Source organism: Stegostoma tigrinum, chromosome 17, assembly GCF_030684315.1.
Source record: "Stegostoma tigrinum isolate sSteTig4 chromosome 17, sSteTig4.hap1, whole genome shotgun sequence".
In the NCBI taxonomy this organism is placed as follows: domain Eukaryota; kingdom Metazoa; phylum Chordata; class Chondrichthyes; order Orectolobiformes; family Stegostomatidae; genus Stegostoma; species Stegostoma tigrinum.
In genome coordinates, this window is record NC_081370.1 from 37,281,131 (window position 1) to 37,307,519 (window position 26,389).

The following is a 26,389-nucleotide window of genomic DNA, read 5'->3' on the forward strand; positions in this document are numbered from 1 at the left end:
CTCCAGTACTACACAGACCCTGAGGCCTTAGACTGAGGCCCAGGAACAGTTGAGTGATGATGGGGCAAGAGGATTGGGCAGGGGTTGGGGGATCACAGCAAAAACAGGGGCAGTCTTTCAATAGCCCCCTCCCAGTCCACAATACCATGTTCTTCTATCAGGCACTGAATGAACAAGGGACCACATTCCATACTGGCAAAGGCACCAGGAGTTTATTTATTATTCTCCACAGCACAGGGACACCTGGGTTAATATCTGGCATGGCAGAATGAAGCCCTTATGCAGGTATTCAATTCCCACATAAGAGATGGTGAGATGGGATAGCCATCCTTTTTGCCTGATTAAATACCCGCTGCTACAAAGCTGGCGAGGACCAGTTCATAGGATTCTGCCTAATGGTTGAGCATAGTGCAGAATTTCAAAGATTCACAACCCAACAAGGTATCTTTTCCCATCTCAATCCTAAATGGTCAAGTCCTTATTCTATGCAACCCTTTATTCTAAATTTTAGCATGTGGAAACATTATTTCAGTATTTATGCTATCAAGTCCTTCAAAAGCATAATAATTTCAAAGTAGATCACCTTTCATAATGGAATACTAAATATTGGTGAATGACATGTTCCCAATACTTCATTGAATGGTGCCATAGTTTAACATCTCATCTGACAGCACCTTCAACAGTGCTGCATTTCTTTTGTACTGTATCAGGAGCGTCAAATTTTGATAGAGTGGGTCTTGCACCTCCAACCTTACAACCTGGATGTATAATCACCGAGCACTGATCCAAGTCTGACACAGTTTTTAACAACTGAAGTCTGTGTAGCATGACAGAATTTGATTATGTTTCTACAAAGATTGTGGCATAGCAAGAAACCCTGAGTTCAAATCGCGTCATCAATGGGAAATCTGGAAATTTATGGAGTGGCACAAAATTATTAAACGAACCGGACAGAGGAATCTGCCCACCCATATTCTGACCTATCCACAACATCAATACCAGCACAAAGGGTTGACTTTTACCATCCTCTGAGGTGGGTGAGCAACACACAGTTGCAAGGGCCATCATCCATAGCAACCAGGCGTGAAGATTCCCCCCTGAATTATGAATGTAAAGGCTTACACCCGTGCTCTAGATCCATTGGCTTTAAAACAGTAAAGCAGCACAAGGCACTTCACAAAAAAGTGACTCCAAATCATTTTAAGAGATACAAAGGTTCCAAAAGCTTGGTCAAAAGGTAGACTGTAGGGAGTATTTTAAAGAAGAACAAAAGAAAGAGAGAGATGAAGAGACACGGAGAGGTTGAAGAAGGGATTTCTAGAGCTTAGGGACTTTACAAATGACAGCACAAGCACCAGTGGTAGAGCTATGAAAACTGGGAAAATCAAGTGGACTGAGATGGTGAAACACTGTGTTCTTGGAGGGATGGAGGAAGTCATGAAGATACAGAGGGATGAGGACATAGACACTTTTAAACACGAGGACGATCATTTGAAAATGATGCCAGTGTGGGTCAGCAAGCCTGGGGATGAAGGATATTTAGACTTAGTGCAGTTAGGAGTCATTGGTCTTTGTCACTTCAGGAACATAGTTTCAGCTACATGGAAACTCGAAGCAATATGCTCTGAGTAACCTTTCAATGTTTTAACGATGTCGTCTGCTGTATGATATCGATTGTTACTCAAACAAATGCTGACTCTTCACAAAAGTGATTTTTTTATGTGGGTGTGGTTACCAGATGTATAAATCCATCAATGTTAGTTTAAAGAGGGAGGGAGCTGAATAATCCCCACTCCATCTTGGAGAATGGGGATTGATGATGCAGTAAAATAGTGCATTTAAATGGCTCCCGGGCACATTCCCACCTCTAGGGGCAAGTGAGAAGAAAGGCAGTACTCCTAATGAGGTAGGAAGACCTTTACACCTTTAAGAGCTGAATTAAAGGCCATTTTCCAATGGAGATGACATATACCTGGCTTTGGAGCAGCACTCCCATCCTGGATGGAGCCTTCCAGCTTTGGAAACACAGAATCCCATCTCTGAGGTGGAGTAGCAATTTGTATAAGGACCATCACTGAGGGCAACCACTTCCTTCCGATAGTAGGTGGAGCCTGTAGACACAGCATCGTAGAGTCAGAACAAGGAGCTATCAGAGGCAACGGTGCCATACACCAGTAAAGCCAACAGCAAGTCAAAGGCCACCTCCAGGTCCAAATCTGGTCCTTTAGAGAAGTTGCCCAGCTCCAGTGGGCCTCTTCAATCTGACATCTCTGGAAGGCATCATAGCGCACACCCATGTTGAGATGCCCTTACAGTCAGTGGTCTCCCACAGCAGCATCCACCTCTCTTGCCAAGGCTGCCAGCCTGATATCACTTGGGCCACACTTGGGTTTCCCGATTTCCTGGTCTACCTGCCATCCCTAATCAGATGGGGCAGGCTTCCAGAGACCCAATGCGCTGCTTCGACCATTTCCCAGTTCATGACTGCAAATCAAGACTTATTTCAGGATTGTAACTTGACCGAGAAAATGCAACTCCAGAGCTGTGTTTTATATTAGATAGAGACGATTTTCATCAGGGAAAGCAAAATCTGATCTAAAAGACAGCTTAAATGCTTCACCAAACTATGAATAATACAGAAACTCACCATTCAAGATAAATGTGTGAAATGCAAAATTTTTTTTGTGTATTTTCAATCACACAGTGTTTATGCCCTTGTCTAGTTTTAACAAGTTGATATGTTTGATGTGGCAGTCAATGCCCAGTGGGCTTTTCAGAATTAGAAAGTAATCAGTTTAGAATGGAGCACAACATCTAGGCTGACACTCTGAGGGCAAGGCAAAGGGAATGCTACACTGTCAGAGGTGCTTCCATTCAGGTAAACAATGCTAAACTGATGCCCCACCTTCTCAATCAGGAGACAAAGATCCCTTGGCATCTATTCGAGGAAGAGCAGAGAAGTTTTCTGACTTGTCCTGACCTATATTTATCCCTCAGCTAGCACTATAAAGACAGATAATCATGCTGCTCTTTATGGGAGTTTACTAAGCACAAATTGGCTCCAGTGTTTCCCACATTACAACACTTACCACGCTTCAAAATGATTTCATTCACAGTAACAATACTGTGTAATGCCTTAAGACCACCACAGATGCTCCAAAGATGTAAGTCTTTCTTTTAGACATTACTCTTAATTATAAACCAAAAAGAAACAAGTATCTTTTTTTTACCACTCGTTTCAATCACTGTTCTCCTGAATTCTTGTTGTTGAACCGTTCCATGAACATTGTCAGACAATACTGTCTTGCTCACTTGGCTAATTTTCACATCTGTATTCAGATAGTGAGTGTTAGCATTCCGGCCAAATCAGCTCCTGTGGGCATTGTCTCCAACTTGTCTCTGATCAGCAGCCTTTCGAAATGCTGTTGTGGTGCTTTGGTTGTTTAACTCTGTGCCAAAGGTTCCAGGTCTGGATCCAATGCCAAGATATGTTGGCCATGGGGGGTTTGCATTTGCAGTGTGGCCAGACAAGTGTGATCATCAGCTTGTACATCTTTCCAATTCACCTGAGGTAGGTGGTAAGTGAGGGAGAGTCTGCTGGTCAACTATTCTGCAGAAGGCAATGACAGGCCACTGCAGTACTTGTAAATGTGGCCCAATCCAACAGACATTTGTAACCTAGCCCTTAGCAACAAGGATGAGAGAGAAGAGCCATATTGTCCAGAGGAAAGGACAGCACTTTACAAAATACTTGCAGTTTTACAGATTTGGAGTTGGTTTTATTTGATTTGACAGAAAATTTGCTGTTCCAATTATGCTAATTAATTTTAAAAATCTATCAATGTGAGATAGTCACAAACAATTGGCCTTGAATTTGCAACTAATGTAAGCAAGACGTTAAACGTGTTCACGCTTATTAAGACCAATATACTTTGTGATGAGGATGAGATTCCCTGTGAGTTGCAAATGTTACTGTATGATTTGCACTTCTCCACATGTGACTCTATTCTCACAGCAATATAGTTGATTTGTAATTGCCTTCTGAAATGGCTGAGCAAGCCATTTAATTCAATGATAATCAGAATGGACAATAAATTCTGGCCTTGCCAGTAATGTTGTCACAGAAAATAGAACATAGAACATAGAACTGTGTAGCACAGTACAGGCCCTTCGGCCCACGATGTGGTGCCGATCTTTTACCTTAAACTGAAGGTCTATCTAACCTCCACTGCTACCTTATACTATCATCCATATGCCTACCTAATAGCTGCTTAAATGCACCGAATGAGGCCGACTTCACTACCCTCTCCGGCAGTGCATTCCATGACCCTACCACTCTCTGAGTAAAGTACCTACGTCTGATGTCTCCCCTGTATCTACCTCCACTCACCTTAAACTTATGCCCCCTCGTAATAGCTACCTCCACCCTAGGAACAAGTCTCTGGCTATCCACTCTATCTATACGTCTGAAAATTTTGTACACCTAACATTTTGTCATCCCATTAAAGAGTTTTCTTTTAAAAACTCATTGAAAGTTTGAGTCTATGCTTTTCTCCTTTTTAATGCAATTTTTCTTTCCCTGTCTTCATTTTTCTTTCTGATCCAGCCTTACTTTAATCCCATACAATTTCCTTCTTTATTATTTCTAGATCTTTCTTCGTCGTTGAGACTCTGATTAAGGATGTACATGTTGTACCCCATCTTTTATGGGAGAACCAGATATCCTGTAGCCCTGTTATCAATTTTCATGCCCAGCAAATTACAGGACATTAGAAGTTCAGCTTGAAGGGTGAGGGGGCAATGTCCAAATTCCAGGTTGCACAGCAAGACGTCCCATTCAAGCAAGATCTAGACCAGTGTAATAATAAAATGTGAGGCTGGATGAACACAGCAGGCCAAGCAGCATCTCAGGAGCACAAAAGCTGACGTTTCGGGCCTGGACCCTTCATCAGAGAGGGGGATGGGGGGAGGGAACTGGAATAAATAGGGAGAGAGGGGGAGGCGGACCGAAGATGGAGAGTAAAGAAGATAGGTGGAGAGGGTGTAGGTGGGGAGGTAGGGAGGGGATAGGTCAGTCCAGGGAAGACGGACAGGTCAAGGAGGTGGGATGAGGTTAGTAGGTAGCTGGGGGTGCGGCTTGGGGTGGGAGGAAGGGATGGGTGAGAGGAAGAACCGGTTAGGGAGGCAGAGACAGGTTGGACTGGTTTTGGGATGCAGTGGGTGGGGGGGAAGAGCTGGGCTGGTTGTGTGGTGCAGTGGGGGGAGGGGATGAACTGGGCTGGTTGAGGGATGCAGTGGGGGAAGGGGAGATTTTGAAACTGGTGAAGTCCACATTGATACCATATGGCTGCAGGGTTCCCAGGCGGAATATGAGTTGCTGTTCCTGCAACCTTCGGGTGGCATCATTGTGGCAGTGCAGGAGGCCCATGATGGACATGTCATCAAGAGAATGGGAGGGGGAGTGGAAATGGTTTGCGACTGGGAGGTGCAGTTGTTTGTTGCGAACTGAGCGGAGGTGTTCTGCAAAGCGGTCCCCAAGCCTCCGCTTGGTTTCCCCAATGTAGAGAAAGCCGCACCGGGTACAGTGGATGCAGTATATCACATTGGCAGATGTGCAGGTGAACCTCTGCTTAATGTGGAATGTCATCTTGGGGCCTGGGATGGGGGTGAGGGAGGAGGTGTGGGGACAAGTGTAGCATTTCCTGCGGTTGCAGGGGAAGGTGCCGGGTGTGGTGGGGTTGGAGGGCAGTGTGGAGCGAACAAGGGAGTCACGGAGAGAGTGGTCTCTCCGGAAAGCAGACAGGGGTGGGGATGGAAAAATGTCTTGGGTGGTGGGGTCGGATTGTAAATGGCGGAAGTGTCGGAGGATAATGCGTTGTATCCGGAGGTTGGTAGGGTGGTGTGTGAGAACGAGGGGGATCCTCTTGGGGCGGTTGTGGCGGGGGCGGGGTGTGAGGGATGTGTCGCGGGAAATGCGGGAGACGCGGTCAAGGGCGTTCTCAATCACCGTGGGGGGGAAGTTGCGGTCCTTAAAGAACTTGGACATCTGGGATGTGCGGGAGTGGAATGTCTTATCGTGGGAGCAGATGCGGCGGAGGCGGAGGAATTGGGAATAGGGGATGGAATTTTTGCAGGAGGGTGGGTGGGAGGAGGTGTATTCTAGGTAGCTGTGGGAGTCGGTGGGCTTGAAATGGACATCAGTTACAAGCTGGTTGCCTGAGATGGAGACTGAGAGGTCCAGGAAGGTGAGGGATGTGCTGGAGATGGCCCAGGTGAACTGAAGGTTGGGGTGGAAGGTGTTGGTGAAGTGGATGAACTGTTCGAGCTCCTCTGGGGAGCAAGAGGCGGCGCCGATACAGTCATCAATGTACCGGAGGAAGAGGTGGGGTTTGGGGCATGTGTAGGTGCGGAAGATGGACTGTTCCACGTAACCTACAAAGAGGCAGGCATAGCTGGGGCCCATGCGGGTGCCCATGGCCACCCCCTTAGTCTGTAGGAAGTGGGAGGAGTCAAAAGAGAAGTTGTTGAGTGTGAGGACGAGTTCCGCTAGGCGGATGAGAGTGTCGGTGGAGGGGGCCTGGTCGGGCCTGCGGGACAGGAAGAAGCGGAGGGCCTTGAGGCCATCTCCATGCGGAATGCAGGTGTACAGGGACTGGACGTCCATGGTGAATATGAGGTGTTGGGGGCCAGGGAATTGGAAGTCCTGGAGGAGGTGGAGGGCGTGGGTGGTGTCACGGACATAGGTGGGGAGTTCCTGGACCAAAGGGGAGAAAATGGAGTCCAGATAGGTGGAGATGAGTTCGGTGGGGCAGGAGCAGGCTGAGACGATGGGTCGACCAGGGCAGGCAGGTTTGTGGATTTTGGGAAGGAGATAGAAACGGGCCGTGCGGGGTTGGGGAACAATGAGGTTGGAGGCTGTGGGTGGGAGGTCCCCTGAGGTGATGAGGTCAAAGATCTAGACCAGTGCTTGCTTGAGAGAAAGGGGTCTACACACTTAAAAGCTCATAAGGAGAAACCTGTAATAAAAGTCAAACTGTTGCCAAATTTGTTCCTTGCTCTCTCCTGCTTGAGGATTTATGTTTCCTTTTTAAGTTAAGTTTCCCTCTTGGGACAATTTTTCATAAGTTGTAACATGCAAAAGTGTAATTATTATTGATAAAGGTCTAAGGGTAGAGCTGTACTGAAACGTTTGCAGAACAACTTGTACTTGTACGACAAGGCCTTGAAATGACAAATCTCCCAGAGCCATAACTTTATTTATGTGTGGGATGGGAGACAGGGAGAAAAAAACTTTTGTTTCTTGACACGAGTTGTCTGAATTGCAGAGTTTATCAGTGGTTGCCATCTCTCTTTCATAATCTCTCGCTATCTTTTCTAGGACAAACATTCTTCAAATTTTAATCATTCTGGAATACTGATCAGATTGTGGCAGCTAAAATTCAAAGAGACTCCTCTTTCATTTCTTCCTGTAGTGTTATGGACCCTTCCATTTTATTTTAATTTCTTGTTAATTCATTTAGATTTAGGATAGTGCTCACAGGCTGTGTTGTTGAAGGCGAGATCTTTCAAGGAGGACTTTTTAAATAAATTCTCTATCTGCTTCTTATGTGGAGGCAAAAGGTCCCATATGAGATGTTTCCTCATATGGTCCTAAAGGGCCATCTGCTCATGTTTCTCATTGCTGTATCTGGGGTCTTGATGGGACCAAATTGGCTGCCATTGTCCCTACACAAAAGTGACAACTCTTCAGAAGTAATTCTGAAGCATTTTGAGATGTTGAGGTGCTGTAGAGTTGCAAGAATTGTTTTTATAAAATTTCAAAGAGCAATGTAATTGTCACGGCCTTTCCCTTTTAATGTGCATACCTCTGATCTTTAAATCACTCTGTCGCGGTTTCTATCTCTCCCAGTAACTCCTCGTGGCAATGTTAGTTTTGGCAGAAGAACAGACATTCCAGGGTGACTGACTCAGTCACTTTATCTCTCAGAGAACACACTTGTGGTATCCAGCCAGACCATCAACAGTATAATGCAATGATTTGGACAGACAAAGTGAAATCCTTTGACCCAGTTTGATGTGCTGGTCAACACCAGGTCGTGCAGTCATTATTTTTCTGAAGTAGTAATCAGAGGCCTGAGACAACGATCCAGAGAGTGAATTCAAATTTCAAGTTTGAGAATTTAAATTCAGTTTAAAACTAAAATCTGTGTATAGAAGGCTGGTCTCAGTATAAGTGACTGAGGAGCTGTCAGATTTCTGCTAAAAAAAACCTAACTGGTTCACTAAGGTCCTTTTAGCAAAAGAAACCTACTCATACAGTCTGGATCTTAGACAAAAAATTCAGAACGCCACCAATGTGATCAGAGTTTTAACTAGCCTGGAAATGACCCAGAAAGATACTGAGAAATAACAAACCAGGGCAGATCACAATGGGCTAGTTTTATTAGTGATAATCACATGCCAAGAATTAATAAAAATTAAATCACTTGGAGTCAACAGCAAAATTGCCTCTTCTGTATGTAATATCACGGTCTTGCAATTGCTAGTTCATGCTCACGTTATCATAAAATCACGAAGAGAGAATTGTAGAGAACAGAAAGCAGTTCCCTAGCCCATTTTGTATGTGCTGGTGCTTTGAAATTGCTGAGCTTAATCCTAACCTTAACCCACTCCCTGCTTTCTGCCAAAAGCCATAAAAATCTACACTTTTTCAGTGGTTTCACTGAAGTGCAGAAGGAGACCATTTGGCCCGTCAAGACTACACCGACCCTCCAAAAAGCATTTCACCAAGACCCCCAATCCCACATTTACAATGGCTAGCCCACCTAGCCTGCACATCCCTGGCTATGAGGCAATTTAGCATGACCAATCCGCCTAACCTGCACATCTTTAGACAGTGGGAGCAAACCGGCACCCAGAGGAAACTCATGCACACACAGGGAGAATGTGCAAACTCCACACTGACAGTCACACAAGGCTGGAATCAAATCCGGGTCCCTGGTAATGTGAGGCAGCAGAGCTAGCCACTAAGTCACCATGCCACCCTGGTTTATCCAGTTTCCTTCTGAAAGTTATTATTAAATCTGCTATCACAGTCCTTTCGGGCAGCGAATTACTCAAACTGCAATGAGATAAGGACCGGCTAACCTGTTATTGTTCAGGGATAAATATTGGCTCAAAACACTGCAAAAAGAGGATATAAGATAGCCTTGGCAAATAAGGCTAAGGATAATCCAAAGAGATTCTACAAGTATGTTAAAAGCAAGACAGCAACTAGAAAGACACAAGAGACTCTTGAAGATCAAAGGAGTCGTCTTCACGTTGAAACTCAGGAGATGGAAGAAATGTTTTCAGGCGATGAGAAAGATATTTTCAGGAGAGGGGGAGATATTTAATTAATATTTTGCATCAGTATTTTTAATGTAGAGAAAGGAATGGAGCCTCGAGAACTCAGGGAAATAAATATTGATGTTTTGAACACAGTTGATATTACAGAAGAGGATCTAAAGGTCTTAGAAAATATAATGGTGGATAAATCTTAAAGACACGATCGAGCATATCCCAGGATTTTGTGGGAAGTTAGGGAGGAAATTGTGGGACCCTTTGCAGAAATATTTGTATCATCTATAAATACAGGTGAGATGCCAAATGACTGGAAAGTAGCTAATATTATGCTCAGAGATAATGGGAACTGCAGATGTTGGAGAATCCAAGGTAACAAAGTGTGGGGCTAGATGAACACAGCAGGCCAAGCAGCATCTCAGGAGCACAAAAGCTGACGTTTCGGGCCTAGACCCTTCATCAGAAAAGGGGGATGGGGAGAAGGGTGTAAAGAGAAGCCCGGGAGCTAGAGACCTGTGAGCCTGACTTCAGTGGTGGGTAAGTTGTTAGAAGTGATTCTGAAAGATAGGATTGACAGGCATTTGGAGAGGCAAGGAATGATTCAAGATAATCAGCATGGTTTTGTGCGATGGAAATCATGTCTCAAAAACTTGATTGAGATTTTTGAGAAGTAGCTAAGAAGGTTGATGAGGGCAGAGTGATAGATATTGTTTACTTGGACTTCAGTGAAGTCTTTGACAAGGTTCCATATGGTAAGCTAATTAGCAAAGTTATGTCACATCGGACTTAGGGAGGGCTTGCCAGTTGTTCACAAAATTGGCTTAATGGCAGGGAGACAGAGAGCACTGGTGGAGGGTTATTTTTTGGACTGGAGATCTGAGACCAGTGGTGTTCCATAGAGTTTGGTGCTGGGCCCACTTCTGTTTGTCATTTACATAAATGATTTAGGCGAACATTTAGAAAGCATAGCTGGTATATTTGTGGATGACTCCAAGATTAGTGGTATTCTGGACAGTGAAGAAGGTTATCTAAGATTATAAAGAGATCTTGATCAATTGGGTCAACGGGCTGAATAGTGGCAGATGATGTTTAATTTGAATAAATGCGAGGTATTGCATTTTGGTAAAACAGACATAGGCAAGACTTATACAATTAAAAGTAGGGCCTTAGTGTTGTACAACAGAGAGACCTAACAGTTCAGGTACATAATTCTTGGAGGTTTGCATCACATCTAGGTAGGGTGGTTATGAAGGTATTTAACATGCTTTCCGTCATTGCTCAGATCATTGAGTATGGGAGTTGGCACATTATGTTGAGGTTGTACAGGACAGTGGTGAAGCCTCTTCAGGTGTACTGCGTCCAGTTCTGGCCACCCTGTTATAGGAACGATATTATTAAGCTGCAGAGAGTACAGAAGAGATTTACCAGGATGTTGCCGGGAATGGAAGGTTTGAGTTGTAAGGAGAGGCTGGATAGACTAGGACTATTTCCACTAATGTAGGAGGTTGAGAGATGACCTTATAGAGATTCATAAAATAATGAGGCATGCAGATAGCATGCTGAATAGCAGGTGTCTTTGCCTTAGAGTGGGGAATATCAAGTAGGGGGGCATATTTTTAAAGTGAAGGAGAATGGCTCATGTGTGGAATGAACTTCCAGAGGAAGTGGTGGATGTGGGTACAGTTACAACATTTAAAATGCATTGAGATAAGTACATAAATAAGAAATGTTTGGAGGGATATAGGCCAAGTGCAGGCAGTGGGACTAGTTTACCTTGGCATTATGGTCAGCATGGGCTAGTTGGACCGAAGGGTCTGTTTCTGTGCTAAATGACTCTATAACTCCACTGCTGTTCCTTGATTAGTTCCATGGGATCTTTATCATCAATATGAAAGGGCAGTTGAGACCTCAATTTAACATCTCCTGTAAAAGACAATGCAGTCCTCTCACTCTGAGAAGTCTGTATCTTGCTCCTGTCATAATTTCCTTGTTGGTGACTGGTTGAGAGTTCCTGCAGTTTTTTCTCTAAACAGTGCAGTTTGCAACCATCCTAGACTCTCCTATATCTTTCTATAAGCAGTAAGACATGGGAGAATACTGACTGTTTCAGAATTGTAGTCACTCAATGTTTGGAATCTCACTCTACAGGAGTTTTAAGTACAGGCCTGTCTGGGAATGACATTCTTTGTTTTACAGGCTCTGATTTATAAAGCATTCAGAGTTTGAATTTCTTGCCTCTCACTTTGTCCCATGAAGGAGAGGTTACAGGGATGAATTGAATTTGCAGTAAAACAGAGCGTGTAAAGGAAAAGATATGAGAAAAGACTATTCTGTCCATCCATTCTCACCTGGCCACTGATTTCTGCTTTGCCCATTCCTCTCTAACTTCAGAGGCTGATGCTAAAGTCCGTAGATATTGAGGAGCCATTTGTTGACCACAATGAACTTTCTGCTTGTGGTGTTGCTTTGAAGTGTTCAAGGGCCACCAAACAAAACTAATCCTCAGTCAGAAAACAAGAAATGACTGCAATATTAGACTTCAACAACAGAGCAATTCTCTACAGCATTTCACATTTAAATGAGGTGGCTGGATGAACCCCCTCGTGGAAGGTTTGATCTCTATTCTGTATGTCTGGGGCAGATTAAGGAGCTGACTCCTTGCTCAGCCCACAAACGCCCATAGTGGAATTTGCAGTGCTCTTTATCAGGCCTGTCTTCAGGAAGAGAAGAAAGCTTAAGAAAAAGCAGGCAACAGGAATATACCGTATAGATAGAGAACTAAGCTGGATGGTGGGAGGTTTGCCTGTTTGTCGAATATTGCTGGGCCTTGGAATAAGTTTACAGCTCAAAGCTTCACTGCAGACAGAGCATAGTGAGCCAAATAGGTTCCGAGCAAAGATTATTATTACAAATTACACAAGATGGCACAGTGGCTCAGTGATTAACACTGCTGCCTCACAGTGCCAGGGACCCAGGTTTGATCCCAGCCTATGGATGTCTGTCTGTATGGAATTCCTACATGCTCTTTATGTCATCGTGGGTTTCTCCTGGGTGCTGTGGTTTCCTCTATAGTCCAAAGGCGTGCAGGTTAGGGGGATGGGTCTGGGTGAGATGCTTTTCAGAGGGTCAGTATGGATTTCATGTGCCAAATGGCCTGCTTCTATACTATAAGGATTTTCTTCTAAGTCTAGCTAGATGATGTACCTCACAATGACTGTTGTCTGCTGGAACTTGTTTCCATTGCCTTTGGAGTGGGGGGAGGATTTTCCCTGATTATTCCCCAAAGGCTTTATTTCCAGCTGTTTTTTGCCTCTCCTTGCATATCGTGTGACTAATAAACGGGATCGTTGTTATAGCGGTGGGGAGTGGGGATGTTGTCACAATGGAACATGATATTATGGGACATAACTAATGAACCAACTACTTTTTCTGTGTATCATTTTCAAATTTTCATAGGTACAGTCCAGCATGAAGAGAATATAAGGAAGCTGGGCAAAGCGTGAAAAAATGTTTTCAAGGATTAAACCACAATTGTTTATCAGGCAAGGCTGAACAGGCTGACGTTTTATTCTACAAGAAAGAGAAAGCTAAGGGGTAACTGGAGTTAAGACTGAAAAGTGTGTAGACGTAGAGGAGTTACTTTAACTTATGAATGAGACCAAATATGGTGCGTAAATGTAAGATGAACATAAATACATCCAGCAGGGATCAGGAGAAAATTCTATAGGCAGACAGGAGTAAAAAGGTGTAACTCATTAGCAGGTCGAACGGTTGAGGCGAATAGTGGATGGGCAATAAATCCAGTAAATAAAAACCGCAAGAACTGCGGACGCTATAAATCAGAGAAAAAAAACAAAGTTGTTGGAAAAGCTCAGCAGGTCCAGCAGCATCTGTAAAATAAAGGTCAGAGTTAAGATTTCGGGTCCGGTCACCCCTTCTCAGAACAACTGAAATATTAACTCTGATTTATTTCATCACAGACGCTGTCAGATCAGCTGAGCTTTTCCAGCAACTTTGTTTTCCCTTTCCTGACGTATCCAATGACATCCTGATCACATGAATGAATTTTTTAAAAAGTACAGATACAGAGACCACGAGGCTCCTATGACCACTGGGCATCAGAGTGGCACACAAACCCACATCAACCCTTTGCCAACTGCTCACCCAAACCAAAGACCCATGACCCATTCTGGACAGGACCAATGTCACATATAAGATTCCTGCAGAGACAGTGACAAACACTACATTGGACAAACAGGAAGGAAATTAACAACAGGGGCACATTAAAATCAAATGGCAACAAAAAGACACGACCAATACGCACTCATCTCTATCCACATGGACAAGGAGAACCACCAATTCGACTGGGACAACACCAGGATCCCGGGACAAGCAAAGCAGAGACAGGCATGGGAATTCCTAGAAGCCTGATACTCTACGAAGAAAACCATCAATAAATACATAGAGTTAGACCCCATATACACTTCACTAGGGAAACCAGAAGTGAGGTAATCCATCCCAACAGACCCCAGTGATTAAATAACAAGTGGGAAAACACAATGGTGCTTCATCGGAGGCTGCACTGAGGATGCTACCCAGCAAGGTAATGAAATGTCTGCGGAACAATGAACCAGATCAGTGAGCCAAGCAACCTCAACATCCGCAACCCAAGCTACAAATCCAATCCAAAACCTTAGTACAGATACATTGACACTTAACTGTCAGACTTTGTTTAATATTTTAACAGGGCAGATTGACTCTGATTATTCAAGGTATTGCTGTCAGAAATGAACAAGAGAACAGCTGCTAGTTGTTTTGTTGAATTGAAACAGGCACAGTGTGTGTACATGCATCTGTAAAGACCAGGGTACTGTTTATTAATATATGTAGCTTCCACCAATACACACAAGTGCACCACAATGTGAGCCCAACTGACCAGCCTAACCTCATGTTCAGCCTAATTCTTCACACACTTAGTATTGCTTAGTTAATGTTGTCCAATTGTGGAATCACATGGAATGGTGGACATCATGTTGTGACCTTCGAGGGTGGGCTCAATGACCTAGTTCACCTCCTACATCTCATGGTCTTATAGGTGATGTGTTCCACAAATGTAGTGGTGTCCATGGGGAAGAACTGTATTGACATTTGAGAATGACAATACCAATGCATGGAATCTCTGACCCATTAAAGACAGTGATTTTGTCATGTAGGTTTCACCACATATTGTCATTTGCATGCATATTGATCGTCTTGGATGTGTAATGGAATAAGGTGAGCATTCACCTTTATGTTGACATTGATGTGCAATTCATGCCGTCTGTTGTTCATCAGAGGCACAACCTGACCATAGTAGATGACCTAGCTCCTGTAAAGTTGAAAATATGCTTTGTTCAGATAGACCACATGTACAGTTTGATTTAAATCTGGAAGTTATTATGTTACAGGTGCTTCCTGAACTTCATCCACATGTTTGTGCTTTAAGGGTGTAACCTTGGCAAAATTCTTTGCATTGGACTTTGGCTGAACCCTTTCAATATTTTGTTGTTAAACTTTATGCTGCATCTTGGGCTTTTCCTGAGATTAAAATGGCAATGTTTTGCCATTGCCCGTTTGTAGCACACAGTTTGCATGTGTCATAGAATGCTGGACACTAATTCAGTTAATGAGATAAACTGCACTTCACGCGTGACTATTATGGATTTTGTTTACAGTTGCTATTGTTGTCGAGGAGTCAAGAACTTTGAGGTGCTGCTGACCTACTACAACAGCAATGGCTTCAAATGTTCATCCATCGTCCATCCTTTTCACATGAAACAATGTATCATTTAGCTTTATCTTAAGAATTTTTTGAATGACTTTATTGTAGAAGCAATCACCAATTCCTCGAGTCTTTCAGCCAATTCTCTGCTGACATTACACTCTGTTCCTTTGCACCAATATATGCCTATAATTGGTCAATTGTTTCACTTGATTGCTGCCTGTAGGACGTCAGTTCAATTCTAATGTTCTAACAGTTGAATTCTACAATTTTCCTCATCTCTGAGCCGTTGAGATTAAAGATCTTTTCAGGGTTTTTCTGAGTATTGCCAAATAAACTTGAGGAAGTAACTCATCTCAGACCTTCATTTCATTGACCAATGAAGAAATTAACACTTTTCTTTTCTTGGTCAACTATTTGGTGGTCATGAAAGTGAAATATCATCCTTTGTTTGAATAATTGGAACTCTGCTATTAGGTCAGTAGTTTGTCACCGAATGTTGAGAATTTTGTTCTGTTATGTGTAATATAGTATATGGTTGCTCCATCTTTACTGTGTTTGAAGACGTTTCTGTGGAACTGCTTCTGAATGGACGTTAGCTGAAATGAACCGTACTGCTTTACTGCAATGGCAACTGTTTCTTGTCACTGTGCTGAAAAGACTGGATATAATGTACAACTCAGTGATTGTTGCTATCTGTGGCTTGCAATCTCATTGACTTCAATGGGACTTAAGATGGCCAACATTTTGTGTGTCTTGCTCGATTTCATGCTTCTTTCCAAAAGTCAAAAAGGCAGAACTGAGTGACGATTCATTGCAGAAAAGCCTTGAAAAGCAGGATAAATACTCCTGCAGCCGTGTTTGTGCCGTGGCTGAAGCTTACTTACTGCAGCAGAGTTAGATTGCACATTCATATAAACCGTCGTTTTTATGCTGTTGGGTCTGAATCAATACTGCACTGCTCATTTTTTCTAACTAGTGGGTCAGTTCCACTGAAGCACTTTAATTAAGAAGTTGGTCAAATGCACTCATATCAGATAGGATGACTTCACAAATGAGGTTGCTATGCTGCAAAATGAGTACAAACACTCTAAGTTGACTCTTAGATAACAAAGTGTGGAGCTGGGTGAACACAGTAGGCCAAGCAGCATCTCAGGAGCACATGAAATGGTTCGCGACTGGGAGGTGCAGTTGTTTGTTGCGAACCAACTGCACCTCCCAGTCGCGAACCATTTCAACTCGCCCTCCCATTCCTCAGACGACATGTCCATCATGGGCCTCCTGCAGTGCCACAATGATGCCACCCAAAGGTTGCAGGAACAGCAACTCATATTCCGATTGGGAACCCAATGGCATCAATGTGGACTTCACAAGCTTCAAAATCTCCCCTTCCCCCAATGCATCCCAAAACCAGCCCAGCTCGTCCCCTCCCCCCACTGCATCCCAAAACCAGCCCAGCCTGTCTCTGCTTCCCTAACCTGTTCTTCCTCTCACCCATCCCTTCCTCCCACCTCAAGCCACACCTCCATTTCCTTCCTACCACCTCATCCCACCTCCTTGACCTGTCCATCTTCCCTGGACTGACCTATCCCCTCCCTACCTCCTCACCTATACTCTGCTCTCTACCTATCTTGTTTTCTCTCCATGTTCGGTCCGCCTCCCCCTCTCTCCCTATTTATTCCAGTTCCCTCTCCCCATCCCCTTCTCTGATGAAGGGTCTAGGCCCGAAACGTCAGCTTTTGTGTTCCTGAGATGCTGCTTGGCTTGCTGTGTTCATCCAGCTCCACACTTTGTTATCTTAGATTCTCCAGCATCTGCAGTTCCCATTATCACTAAGTTGACTCTTTCTTACTTGCAGACTTCTGCCTTGGGCTAAGTAACACAGCTAGCTTGAGGATACTGGTCTTCTTGAGTTAAGCCAGGGAACTTTCTTTGGAGCATTAGCTATGAAGCAGTCTTCTAAAAACAATGTTCCAATGCTACATGTAAGCTATCATCACAGCTGACTCTAGGTTTTAATATTCACTTGGCTTTTGTAACATGAATACTGAGAGTGGATTCATAATGGAAAGAAGTATCTGAAGATTTATTTACAGACCATTTACCACTTTATCACAGATGTTAGTATAGCCTGGGCTGTGTCACTTAATAGACAGCTGGACTTACTGACTTCCCTGATGGATTATGCAGCACGGCAGCCAAAGCAATAGCTATTTAAGATGGATTTGATATCTTTATGCAAGATTACCAAATGGCATGATGTAACACAGCATCTCTGAACTCTCTTAATGGTCTATACTTGTCTGATGATGGATGCACGCAACAGCACGACCCTCTCTCCAGATGTGCTGTGCTCGTGATTCCTGCTCTCTTGTCAGACTCCGCTCTCCAGATGTGCTCTGGGGCTCATGCTCAATATGCATAAATGTGACTTACTAAATTCCTTCATTAACCCAGATGGAGTTTCACTGATCAGAGACGATACACTAGGCACTATTTTGTTAATTAACTTGCACATTTCTACCTCATGGTATGTCACTTCTAAAAGCCCCTAGCCCACCTGACTCCTCCCATTAAAGGTCATGACCTTTCTCAGTGAAATCCCACTCACCCTCACCACTGTCAATTGCTCTCAAAGTGCAGAATTGGTATGCAAACGCAAAAGAAAGTGACTTGTTAGGACATAGGATGACACAGCGGCTCAGTGGTTAGCACTGCAGCCTCACAGCACCAGTGACCCGGGTTTCATTCCATCCTCAGGTGACTGTCTTTATGGAGTTTGCACATTTTCCCTGTGTTTGCGCGGGTTTCCTCCAGGTGCTCCAGTTTCCTCCCACAGTTCAAGGATGTGCAGTTTAGGTGGATTGGCCATGCCAAATTTCCCATAATCTCCATGCATGTGTAGGCTAGGTGCATTATCCATGGGAAATGCAGTGTGAGGGGGTTAGGGTAGGGGATTGAGTCTGGGTGAGATGCTCTTTGGAGGAATCAGTGTGAACTGAAAGGGCCAAATGGCCTGCTTCTACGCTGTAAAGATTCAATGGTTCAATGAAAATGAGAAGATACTGGTCAGGGTATGGCTGTGGACATTAACAACAGGCCTATAGACCTGAAGATTGCTGCTCCTTTAATAGTCACTGCACTAGCCAATTTGTTCCAGTACAGCTCAGCACTGGCATTTACCCAACAATGTGAAAAATCGCTCAAGTACGTCCTGTCCTCAAGAAACAGGACAAATCCAATCTGGCCAATTGCTATCCTATTGGTCTTCTACTTTCAATCGTCAGCAAAATAATGCAAGGCATCATTGATATTTCTGTTAAATAGCATTTGTTCATCAACAACCTGCATCCAATGCTCTGTTTGGGTTCCACCAAGGCCACTCAGCTACACAGCCACAGAGCACATTCTAATCCTTGTTTTAACATGTACAGAAGAGTTGAATTCTAAAGATGAGATGACAGTATCCCTGACACCAAAGCAACAATCTAATGAATAGACCATCAAGGAGACTTGGCAAATTTCAAGCCAATAGTAACCAGAGTGAAACATCTCACTGGTTTGAGACATAACTAACACACAGGAAAATTGTTGTGCTTGTCGGAAGTCAAATAATCTCAGCACCAAGACTTTGCAATAGAACTTCCTTAGGATAGTGTCCTAGGCCCAGGCGCATTCTCTAGAAACAGAATTAACACTTGGAGTCCAAGAACTTTTCTTCAGACATTAACTTTGTTTCTCTGTCCGTTGATGCTGCCAGACCTGCTGGGTTCCTTCAGCATTTTCTGTTTTAATCTCAGATTTCCGGCGTCTGCAGTACTTTGCTTTTATTTGAGTATGATGGAACGCTCTCCGCTTGACATGATGAGTGCAGATCCAGCAACTCACAAGATGTTCAACACTGTGCAGGACCAAGCAGCTCATTTGAATGGCACCCGATCCACAACCCTAAACATGAATTCCCTCCACTGCCAGTGCACAGAGTCAGAAATGTATTTCATCCTCAACAGTGTGTCTTGAACCTTTTCCCACTGTCGTCCCTGTTCAAGGCTTGGAAATACTTGGTGAACAATGAAGGAGGAGGAGAAGACCTATTCGGACAAAGAAATGTGGGATGGCCACTTCTGACGTGCAGCCTATGTCCCCATTCTTTCAGCTCGTGGCTACACTTGAATCCACCCCCGTCCCCTTTCTACATTGGAAATCTTGTTTTGAAAATGTTGTATGGCTACCTGTCAAGGTTCCTTCAGCAGTATTTTCTAAACCCATGATCTCTGGCTCCTAAAAGGACAAAGGAAGCAGGTGCATGAGCACCATCACCTGTAAGTTTCCCTCCAGGTCACACACCATCCTGATTTGGAACGTTATGTCCATTCTTTCATTAAGACTGGATAAAAGTCTTCTCTCCTTAACAGCACTGTTGGAGTACCTACACCACCAGGTGTGTAGCAGTTCAGAACAAGAGCTCACCACCGCCTTCTCAATGCAAAATATAGATAAGCTACAAGTTCCGTTCTTACCAATGGAACTGGAAAAATGTTTGCAATAATTAAAGGCTCTGAGGTAGATCCTGTTCTATTTAAGGACGAGCCACCTTTATCTGCCAGAGAGGTCTGGTTTCTTCCATTGAGATACTTCCAGGTGGATGAGGTCATCTGACCCTGAGTCAACGCCTTGATTTATATTGAAATAACTTCAGTCAAGAACTCAGTCAGCTTGCACCTGGGGAATTGGCGTCCTTTCCAACCCGAGATGTGTATCAGCAATTGTTTTCACTGACCTCAGAACACTGCAGCAGCTGTGATTTGGGTTAATCCTTTGAGTTGGGAAATGAATGGGAATTACTTAACCATCTCCAGGGCAACATCAGCAAACAGTTTGACTGGCTGGCCTTCTGAACACATTCGGTTTCCTGACCTCCATGAAAAGGCTAGTTACAAACCAAAACATTTCACTATCTAACTAATCAGAGAATGATGCTCCACCTGGTTGGCAAGGGGCAGCATGCCTTCCTCCACAAGTGATCTCAGCTGGAAGCTGGAAGGAACCAGACATCTGAGGGGTGTCCAGAGGAGAACTCCTGAACTTCCTGTCCACCAGGGCACATCAGAACAGTGATTGAAGGTTTCTTCCTGCTTCTCCTCTGGATTATATAGAATGGGTCTGTATTCTCAAGATGGAGTTTAGGAGGGTGAAACATATGAAATCCTAAATAAGCTTGAAAGATATTGAGAAATGTTTCCCTGGCTGGGCAATTTAGAACACAGGGTCAGAATGGCCATTTAGGTGGTAAATGAGGAAGTTGTGAATCTTTGAAACCCTCTTCCCCAGACAGGGGTGGGTATTTAGTCATTGAGTATAGTCGAGATGGAGGACAATACATTTTTTTGGACACAAAAGGAATAAATGGGCTACAGGGATATTGTGGCAAGTTGGAATTAAGGTAAGATCAATCATCATCTTACTGAATGCTGGGAGTGTCATGAAGGGCCATTAGCTTATTCCAGCACTGTTTCTTATGCTCCCCCTTCCCTTACTATTTCTCCATTTTGGATCTTCAGTTAACATAACAACTCAGGCCTGGGAGACGTCCAACATGGCCATTAACGTGTGTGTGTGTGTGTGTGTGTGTGTGTGTGTGTGTGTGTGTGTGTGTGTATGTCAGCAAGTGTGAGCATGTGCGTGTGAATGTGAGCATGTTTGTTTGTGTGTGTGTGTGTGTGTGTGAACCTAAGCATGTATTTGTGCATGTGTGTGTGTGTGTGTGTGTGTGTGTGTGTGCTCATGCCTATGTAATTTCCCCTCCTGTAGGTGCTCAAAGAGGAGGTGAGAAGGTGAGAATGGGAAAATACTGGGTGAGTTGGTTCTGGAGATATCCTCCACCTTGTGCCCTCAACCCGATTTCTAATCCCATGAACCCTGTCACCACTTGAGCAACTAAAAGCTGGTGAGCACTTTCATGGGATTTTTGACTCACCAGCAATTAAAGCCCTCAACTTGTCACATGCCTGATCACCTGCCCCCTTTAATGGAGAGGAAACGTGGCTAGCTTTCTGACTGGGAAACCATGGCGATGCGCCTGCTGGCCTTTGATGGGGTAGCTCCCTTTGGCCCGGCGTGTGGACAACTGGAGTCAAGGAAGGAGGGCAAGGTGGTGGCCCCTCGGAAGTCATATCCTGGATCTTGCATGTGACCTACCAACCTCAGCTCCCTGCAATTCCCTACCATGCAAGAAGAAGATAAGCAGATTTAACTTCTTGCAGCTGCAAGGCCTGGGAGTGGGCCTTGACTATTTGCTGAGATGGCTGAGCCAATGGGTTATCTCTTTGGTGTGGGGTCATCTAACATGCTCACCCCCACTTAGAATAAAAAGAGGGGGAAATTACACACCCCCCCCCCCCAGTGTGAGAGGGAGAGTGTGTGTGCGGAGGGGTTAAGTGTATGGTTGTGTATGGTTGTGTGTGTGTGTGTGTGTGTGTACACGTGTGTGTGTACATGTGTATGTGTGTGTGTGTGTGCGTGCGTGTGTGTGCGTGCGTGTGTGTGCGTGCGTGTGTGTGTGCGTGCATCTCTGTGCATCTCTATGCACGTGACAGTGTGTGCAGTGAGTATTTAGAGCAGGTGACTGAGTCCTCACCCATGAAGTTGACAGCCCTGTGTTGCACCCTGTCCACAAGGACCACTGGGCGCCAGCATGGCACATCGGTGTTAGGCTTTCCGCAGGATTGAGCATTTCTGCCATTGGAGACTGGCAGCTGTGCGCTGCTCTGGGTAATTCACTGACTGGAGACTCAGGCTTGCCAAGGTTTGGTGAGTGTTGGCAAGTGGTGTGGAAGTCATGAGAGGAGTTTGTGGCTTGAGCGGGGAGTTTGCCCTCAGTAGGTCACCCCTTTCCTAGTGCCCACTCCCTATATCAAGCCCTGGTGTTTTTGAACGTGGAATCCCTCTAGGTGTTGGAGTTCAAATGCTTTTAACACTTCCTTCATGGGGAGTCCCTTTGTCCATGGCAGCAGGGGGTAGCCCTTTGGTTGGCATTCGGAGCCTCAGTAGGCAAGTGGATGAGAAGGTAATTGTGGGTTTCCTATCGCAGACATAATTGAGAAAGAGGCAGAAAGGTGATTGGGTCCCTGCCTGACACCTACCCACTTAATTAAATGCCCCCAGCCACAAGCCCAGCCTCAGGGGAGAATATTAAATACGCACCGCGTGTGTGTGTGTGTGTGTGTGTGTGTGTGTGTGTGTGTGTGTGTGTGTGTTCATAAAGCCTGTTGTTGAGAAATAATACATCTCCCTAAAAAGTAGCACAAAAATACTGAGGCTAAAGGTTGATAATCTGGGAGTTATTGCTAGTCTGCGTTTAGGAATGAGCTCCGTTATCATTGATAGTGGCTGACGAATCTCAGAGAGTTGTTGATGACTGTATTTCCTTTTCATTGCTCCAGCAGTTTCTCTGCTCCAATCTGGGTCTGTTGACTGTAAAAGAACTAAATGTGCACCTGGAGACTTCGATCTGTGTGAAACACTCGCCACCACGGAGAGACACTCACCTCAAAAATCACCCGATAACCTCCTAGCAATCCGAGTCATGGTGACTAGTGATGGCAGCAGGTAATTTTGACGTTAATCTTCCATTGTATGAAGGTTCCTTGCCTCAGCGATCTGCTTTGCCCTGGAAGCCACTTCCATGTCTATTCTATAGGCCCAGGAATAGAACCTATGTGTTGGAGGGTAGCTACTGCAACCCCACTATTTAAAAAAGGTGGTAGAGAGAAAACAGAACTGTAGTCCAGTTCTCCTGACATCAGTAATAAGGAAAATGCTGGAGTCCATTTACTAGCAGAGCATTTGGGAGATTGTGCCAGACGTGGACAAGAAGTGAAACGGTGCTTGTCAAACCCACTGGAGTTCTTGAGGATGTAACCTGCTGAATTGATAAGGGGGAACTGGTAGATGAGGTTTATTTAGACTTTCAGAAAGTATTCAGTAGGTCCCACGTAAGAGATTAGCTAAAACATGAAAGGGCATGGGATTGAGGGTGGTGGTCTGACATGGATGGCAGGGACAAAACTAAGAGTACGAATAAAGGGGTCAGTTTCTGAGTGGCAGCCACTGACCAGCTGGATACCGCAGGGATCACAGCTTCACCCTAGCTAGTCACAATAATGATTTAGGTAAGGGGACTAAATGTAATATCTCCAAGTTTTCAGACAACATGAAGCTCGAGGGAGGAACAGAACTTTTTCAAGGTGGGCATGCCTGGAAGTGATGTGGCACTGAGTTAAACACAAAGTAAAAACTGAAAGAACAGCAGATGCTGTAAATTGGGAACCAAACCAGAAGCTGCTGAAAAAGCTCAGCAGGTCTAGCAGCATCTGTGATGAAAACAATCTGAGTTAATGCACCGGGTCCAGTGACACTTCCTCAGAATGGAAACAGCCAGCGGTCGTAGAATGTGTTGGCACTAATAAAAAGGGATAAGGCCCTAAAAGCAGAATATAGAGAACTAGGGAGAAAATATGGGACTCAAAGATAGTTATGTCAGGATTACTGCCAGTGCCACAAGCCAGTCAGAGTAGAAACAGCAGGACATATGGGATTGACATGTGGCTGAAAAGATGTTGTGAGGGGGAGCTTTGTGGGGCATTGGGACTTGTTCTTGGGGAGGTGAGACCTGTGCAAACTGGATGGGTTACACCTGGGCAGGACCAGGGCTGATGTCATCATCATCATAGAATTCGCACAGTGTGAAAACAAGCCCTTCAGCCCAATAAGTCCACACCGACCCTTGCAGCATCCCACCCAGACCCATCCCCCTGTAACACGCCTAATCTACACATCCCCGAACACTATGGGCAATTTAGCATGGCCAATCCACCTAACCTGCCTATCTTTGGACTGTGGGAGGAAAGTGGAGCACCTGGAGGAAACCCATGCAGACATGGGGACAATGTGCAAACTCCATACAGACAGTCACCTGAATCAAACCCGGGTCCCTGGTGCTGTGCAGCTGCAGTGCTAACTACTGAGCCACCATGCCATCCCAACCACTGAGTCACCATGCTGCTGTATCCATGGGCGTGCGTGGGGTTGGGGGGTACTTGGGAGAGTGGTTGGGGAGGGTTTAAACTGGTGTGGTAGGGGGTTAGGAAGAGTAGGACAGTAAATGCAGAAATTGAGAGAGTGGGAGAAGCCAAGGCAAAAATTACCAAGAACAAGAACGGGCAAGGAAATACTACTGAACAGTGCAGGGGAGGTGCACTGAAGTGCACATGTTTCAATGCAAGAAGAATAATAGGCAAAGTGCATAAACTCGGACCATTAGTTAATACTTAGAATTGTGATGTTATTTTGAATGCAGAGACTTTGCTGAAAGAGGGACAGGACTAGCAGCTAAATGTCCCATGTTTTAGATATTTCGGGTCTGATAGAAAGGGAGGTAAAAGGGATGGGGGGAGTTGCATTACTGGTAAAGGAGTATCTCACAGCTGTACTAAGGGAGGATACATCAGAGGACTCATATGGCAAGGCAAATGGGTAGAACAATAGGCAATATGGGTAGAAGCCAGGAATAGGAAAGGTGACATCGCAATGGTGGGAGTATACTACAGGCCTCCCAACAGCCAGCAACTGAGAGAGAATACATGGACAGATTTTTTGAAAGATGGAAAAACAGCAAGGTTGTCGTGCTGGGTGATTTTAACTCCTCTATATTGACTGGGATTCATTTTGTGCTAGGAGCTTGGATGGGACAGAATTTGTAAGGACCATTCAGGAGGGTTTCTTGACACAATATGTAAACAATCCAACCAGGGAAAGTGGTTGTACTGGACCTGGTTTTGGGACATGAGCCTGGCTGGATGAGTGAAGTTTCAGTGGCAGAGTATTTCGGGAATAGTGACCATAATATCATGAGTTTTAAGATACTCATAGATAGGGACAACAGCAGTCCTCACATGGAGATGTTAAACTGGAGGTGAGTTACAACAATATTAGGCAGGGTCTGGAGAATTTTGATAGGATGTGGTTGTTTGAGGGTAAACCCATATCGGACATACGGGAGTATTTCAAACGGCAGTTAATAAGAGTTTAAGAGCAGCATGTTCCTACGCGAGTGAAGTATAGATATGGCAAATGAGGGATGTTATGACCTCGGTCAAACAGAAAAGGGAAGCATACGTAACGTCTAGGAGGATGGGAACCGACAAAGCCCTTGAAATATATCAGGAAAGTAGATTAAAAAAAACAAGGTATTAGAAGGGCTAAAAGGGGTTATGAAAAGTTGTTAACAAACAGAATTAAGGAGAATCCAAGGCTTTTTATGGATATATAAAAAGCAAGAGGGTAGCCAGGGAAAGGGTTTAACCATTCAGGTACAAAACAGGGAGCCTATGTGTGGAGCCCAAAGCAGTAGGTGAGGTCCTAAATGAATACTTTATGACAGTATTCACCAAAGAGAAGGAACTGGTGGATGATGATCTCAAGGAATGGAGTGTCGAGTTTCTTGGCCAAGTTGCTATTAAAACAGAAGGGGTGTTGTGCACCTTAAAAGTATTAAGGTTGGTAAGTCCTCGGGTCCTAATGGGGTCTATCCCAGAATCTTGAGGGAAGCAAGAGAAAAAAGTACTGGGACATTGCCAGACATCTTTGAATCCTCTTTGGCCACAGGTAAGGACTGGAGAATAGCCAAAGTTGTCCCATTGTTTAAGAAGGGTAGCAGTGATAATCCAGGGAATTACACACCTGCGAGTCTCATGTTAGTGGTAGGGAAATTATTGGAAAAGATTCTCAGGGACAAGATCTGTAACATTTAGGAGCAAATGGATTTATTAGTGATAGACAGCATGGTTTTATGCAGAGGATGTTGTGCCTCACTAACTTGATTGAGTTTTTTGAGGAGGTGACGAATCTGATTGCAGAAGGAAAAGCGGTTGATGTTGTCTACATAGACTTCAGGAAAGTCTTTGACAGGGTCCCTCATGGCAGACTGGTACAAAAGGCGAAGCCACGTGGTATTGGGTGAGCTGTTGAGATGGATACAGAACTGGCTTAGTCAGAGGAGACAAGGGGTAGTGGTGGAAGGAAGCATTTTGGAATTGTGGGGCTGTGACTAGTGGTGTTCACCAGGGATCAGTGCTGGGACCTCTGCTGTTTGTGGTCTACATAAATGATTTGGAGGATGATACAAAGATTGGTGGTATTGCGAATAGTGAGGAGGATTGTCAGAGGATACAGCAGGATATAAATCAGGTGAAGGCATGAGCAGAAAAATGGCAGATGGAGTTTAAT

At 44.5% G+C, this 26,389-nt stretch overlaps 1 protein-coding gene across 2 annotated transcripts in view; it reads left to right on the forward strand.

The window, feature by feature from the left end:
• mical2a (microtubule associated monooxygenase, calponin and LIM domain containing 2a) overlaps nucleotides 1–26,389 on the forward strand; it is a 274,841-nt gene that overhangs the window by 186,024 nt on the left and 62,428 nt on the right. For both annotated transcript variants that reach the window (XM_059652085.1, XM_059652084.1), the window contains one exon: nucleotides 22,549–22,711. In XM_059652085.1, the coding sequence (XP_059508068.1) occupies nucleotides 22,549–22,711 (163 nt within the window). The remainder of the gene's footprint in view (nucleotides 1–22,548; nucleotides 22,712–26,389) is intronic.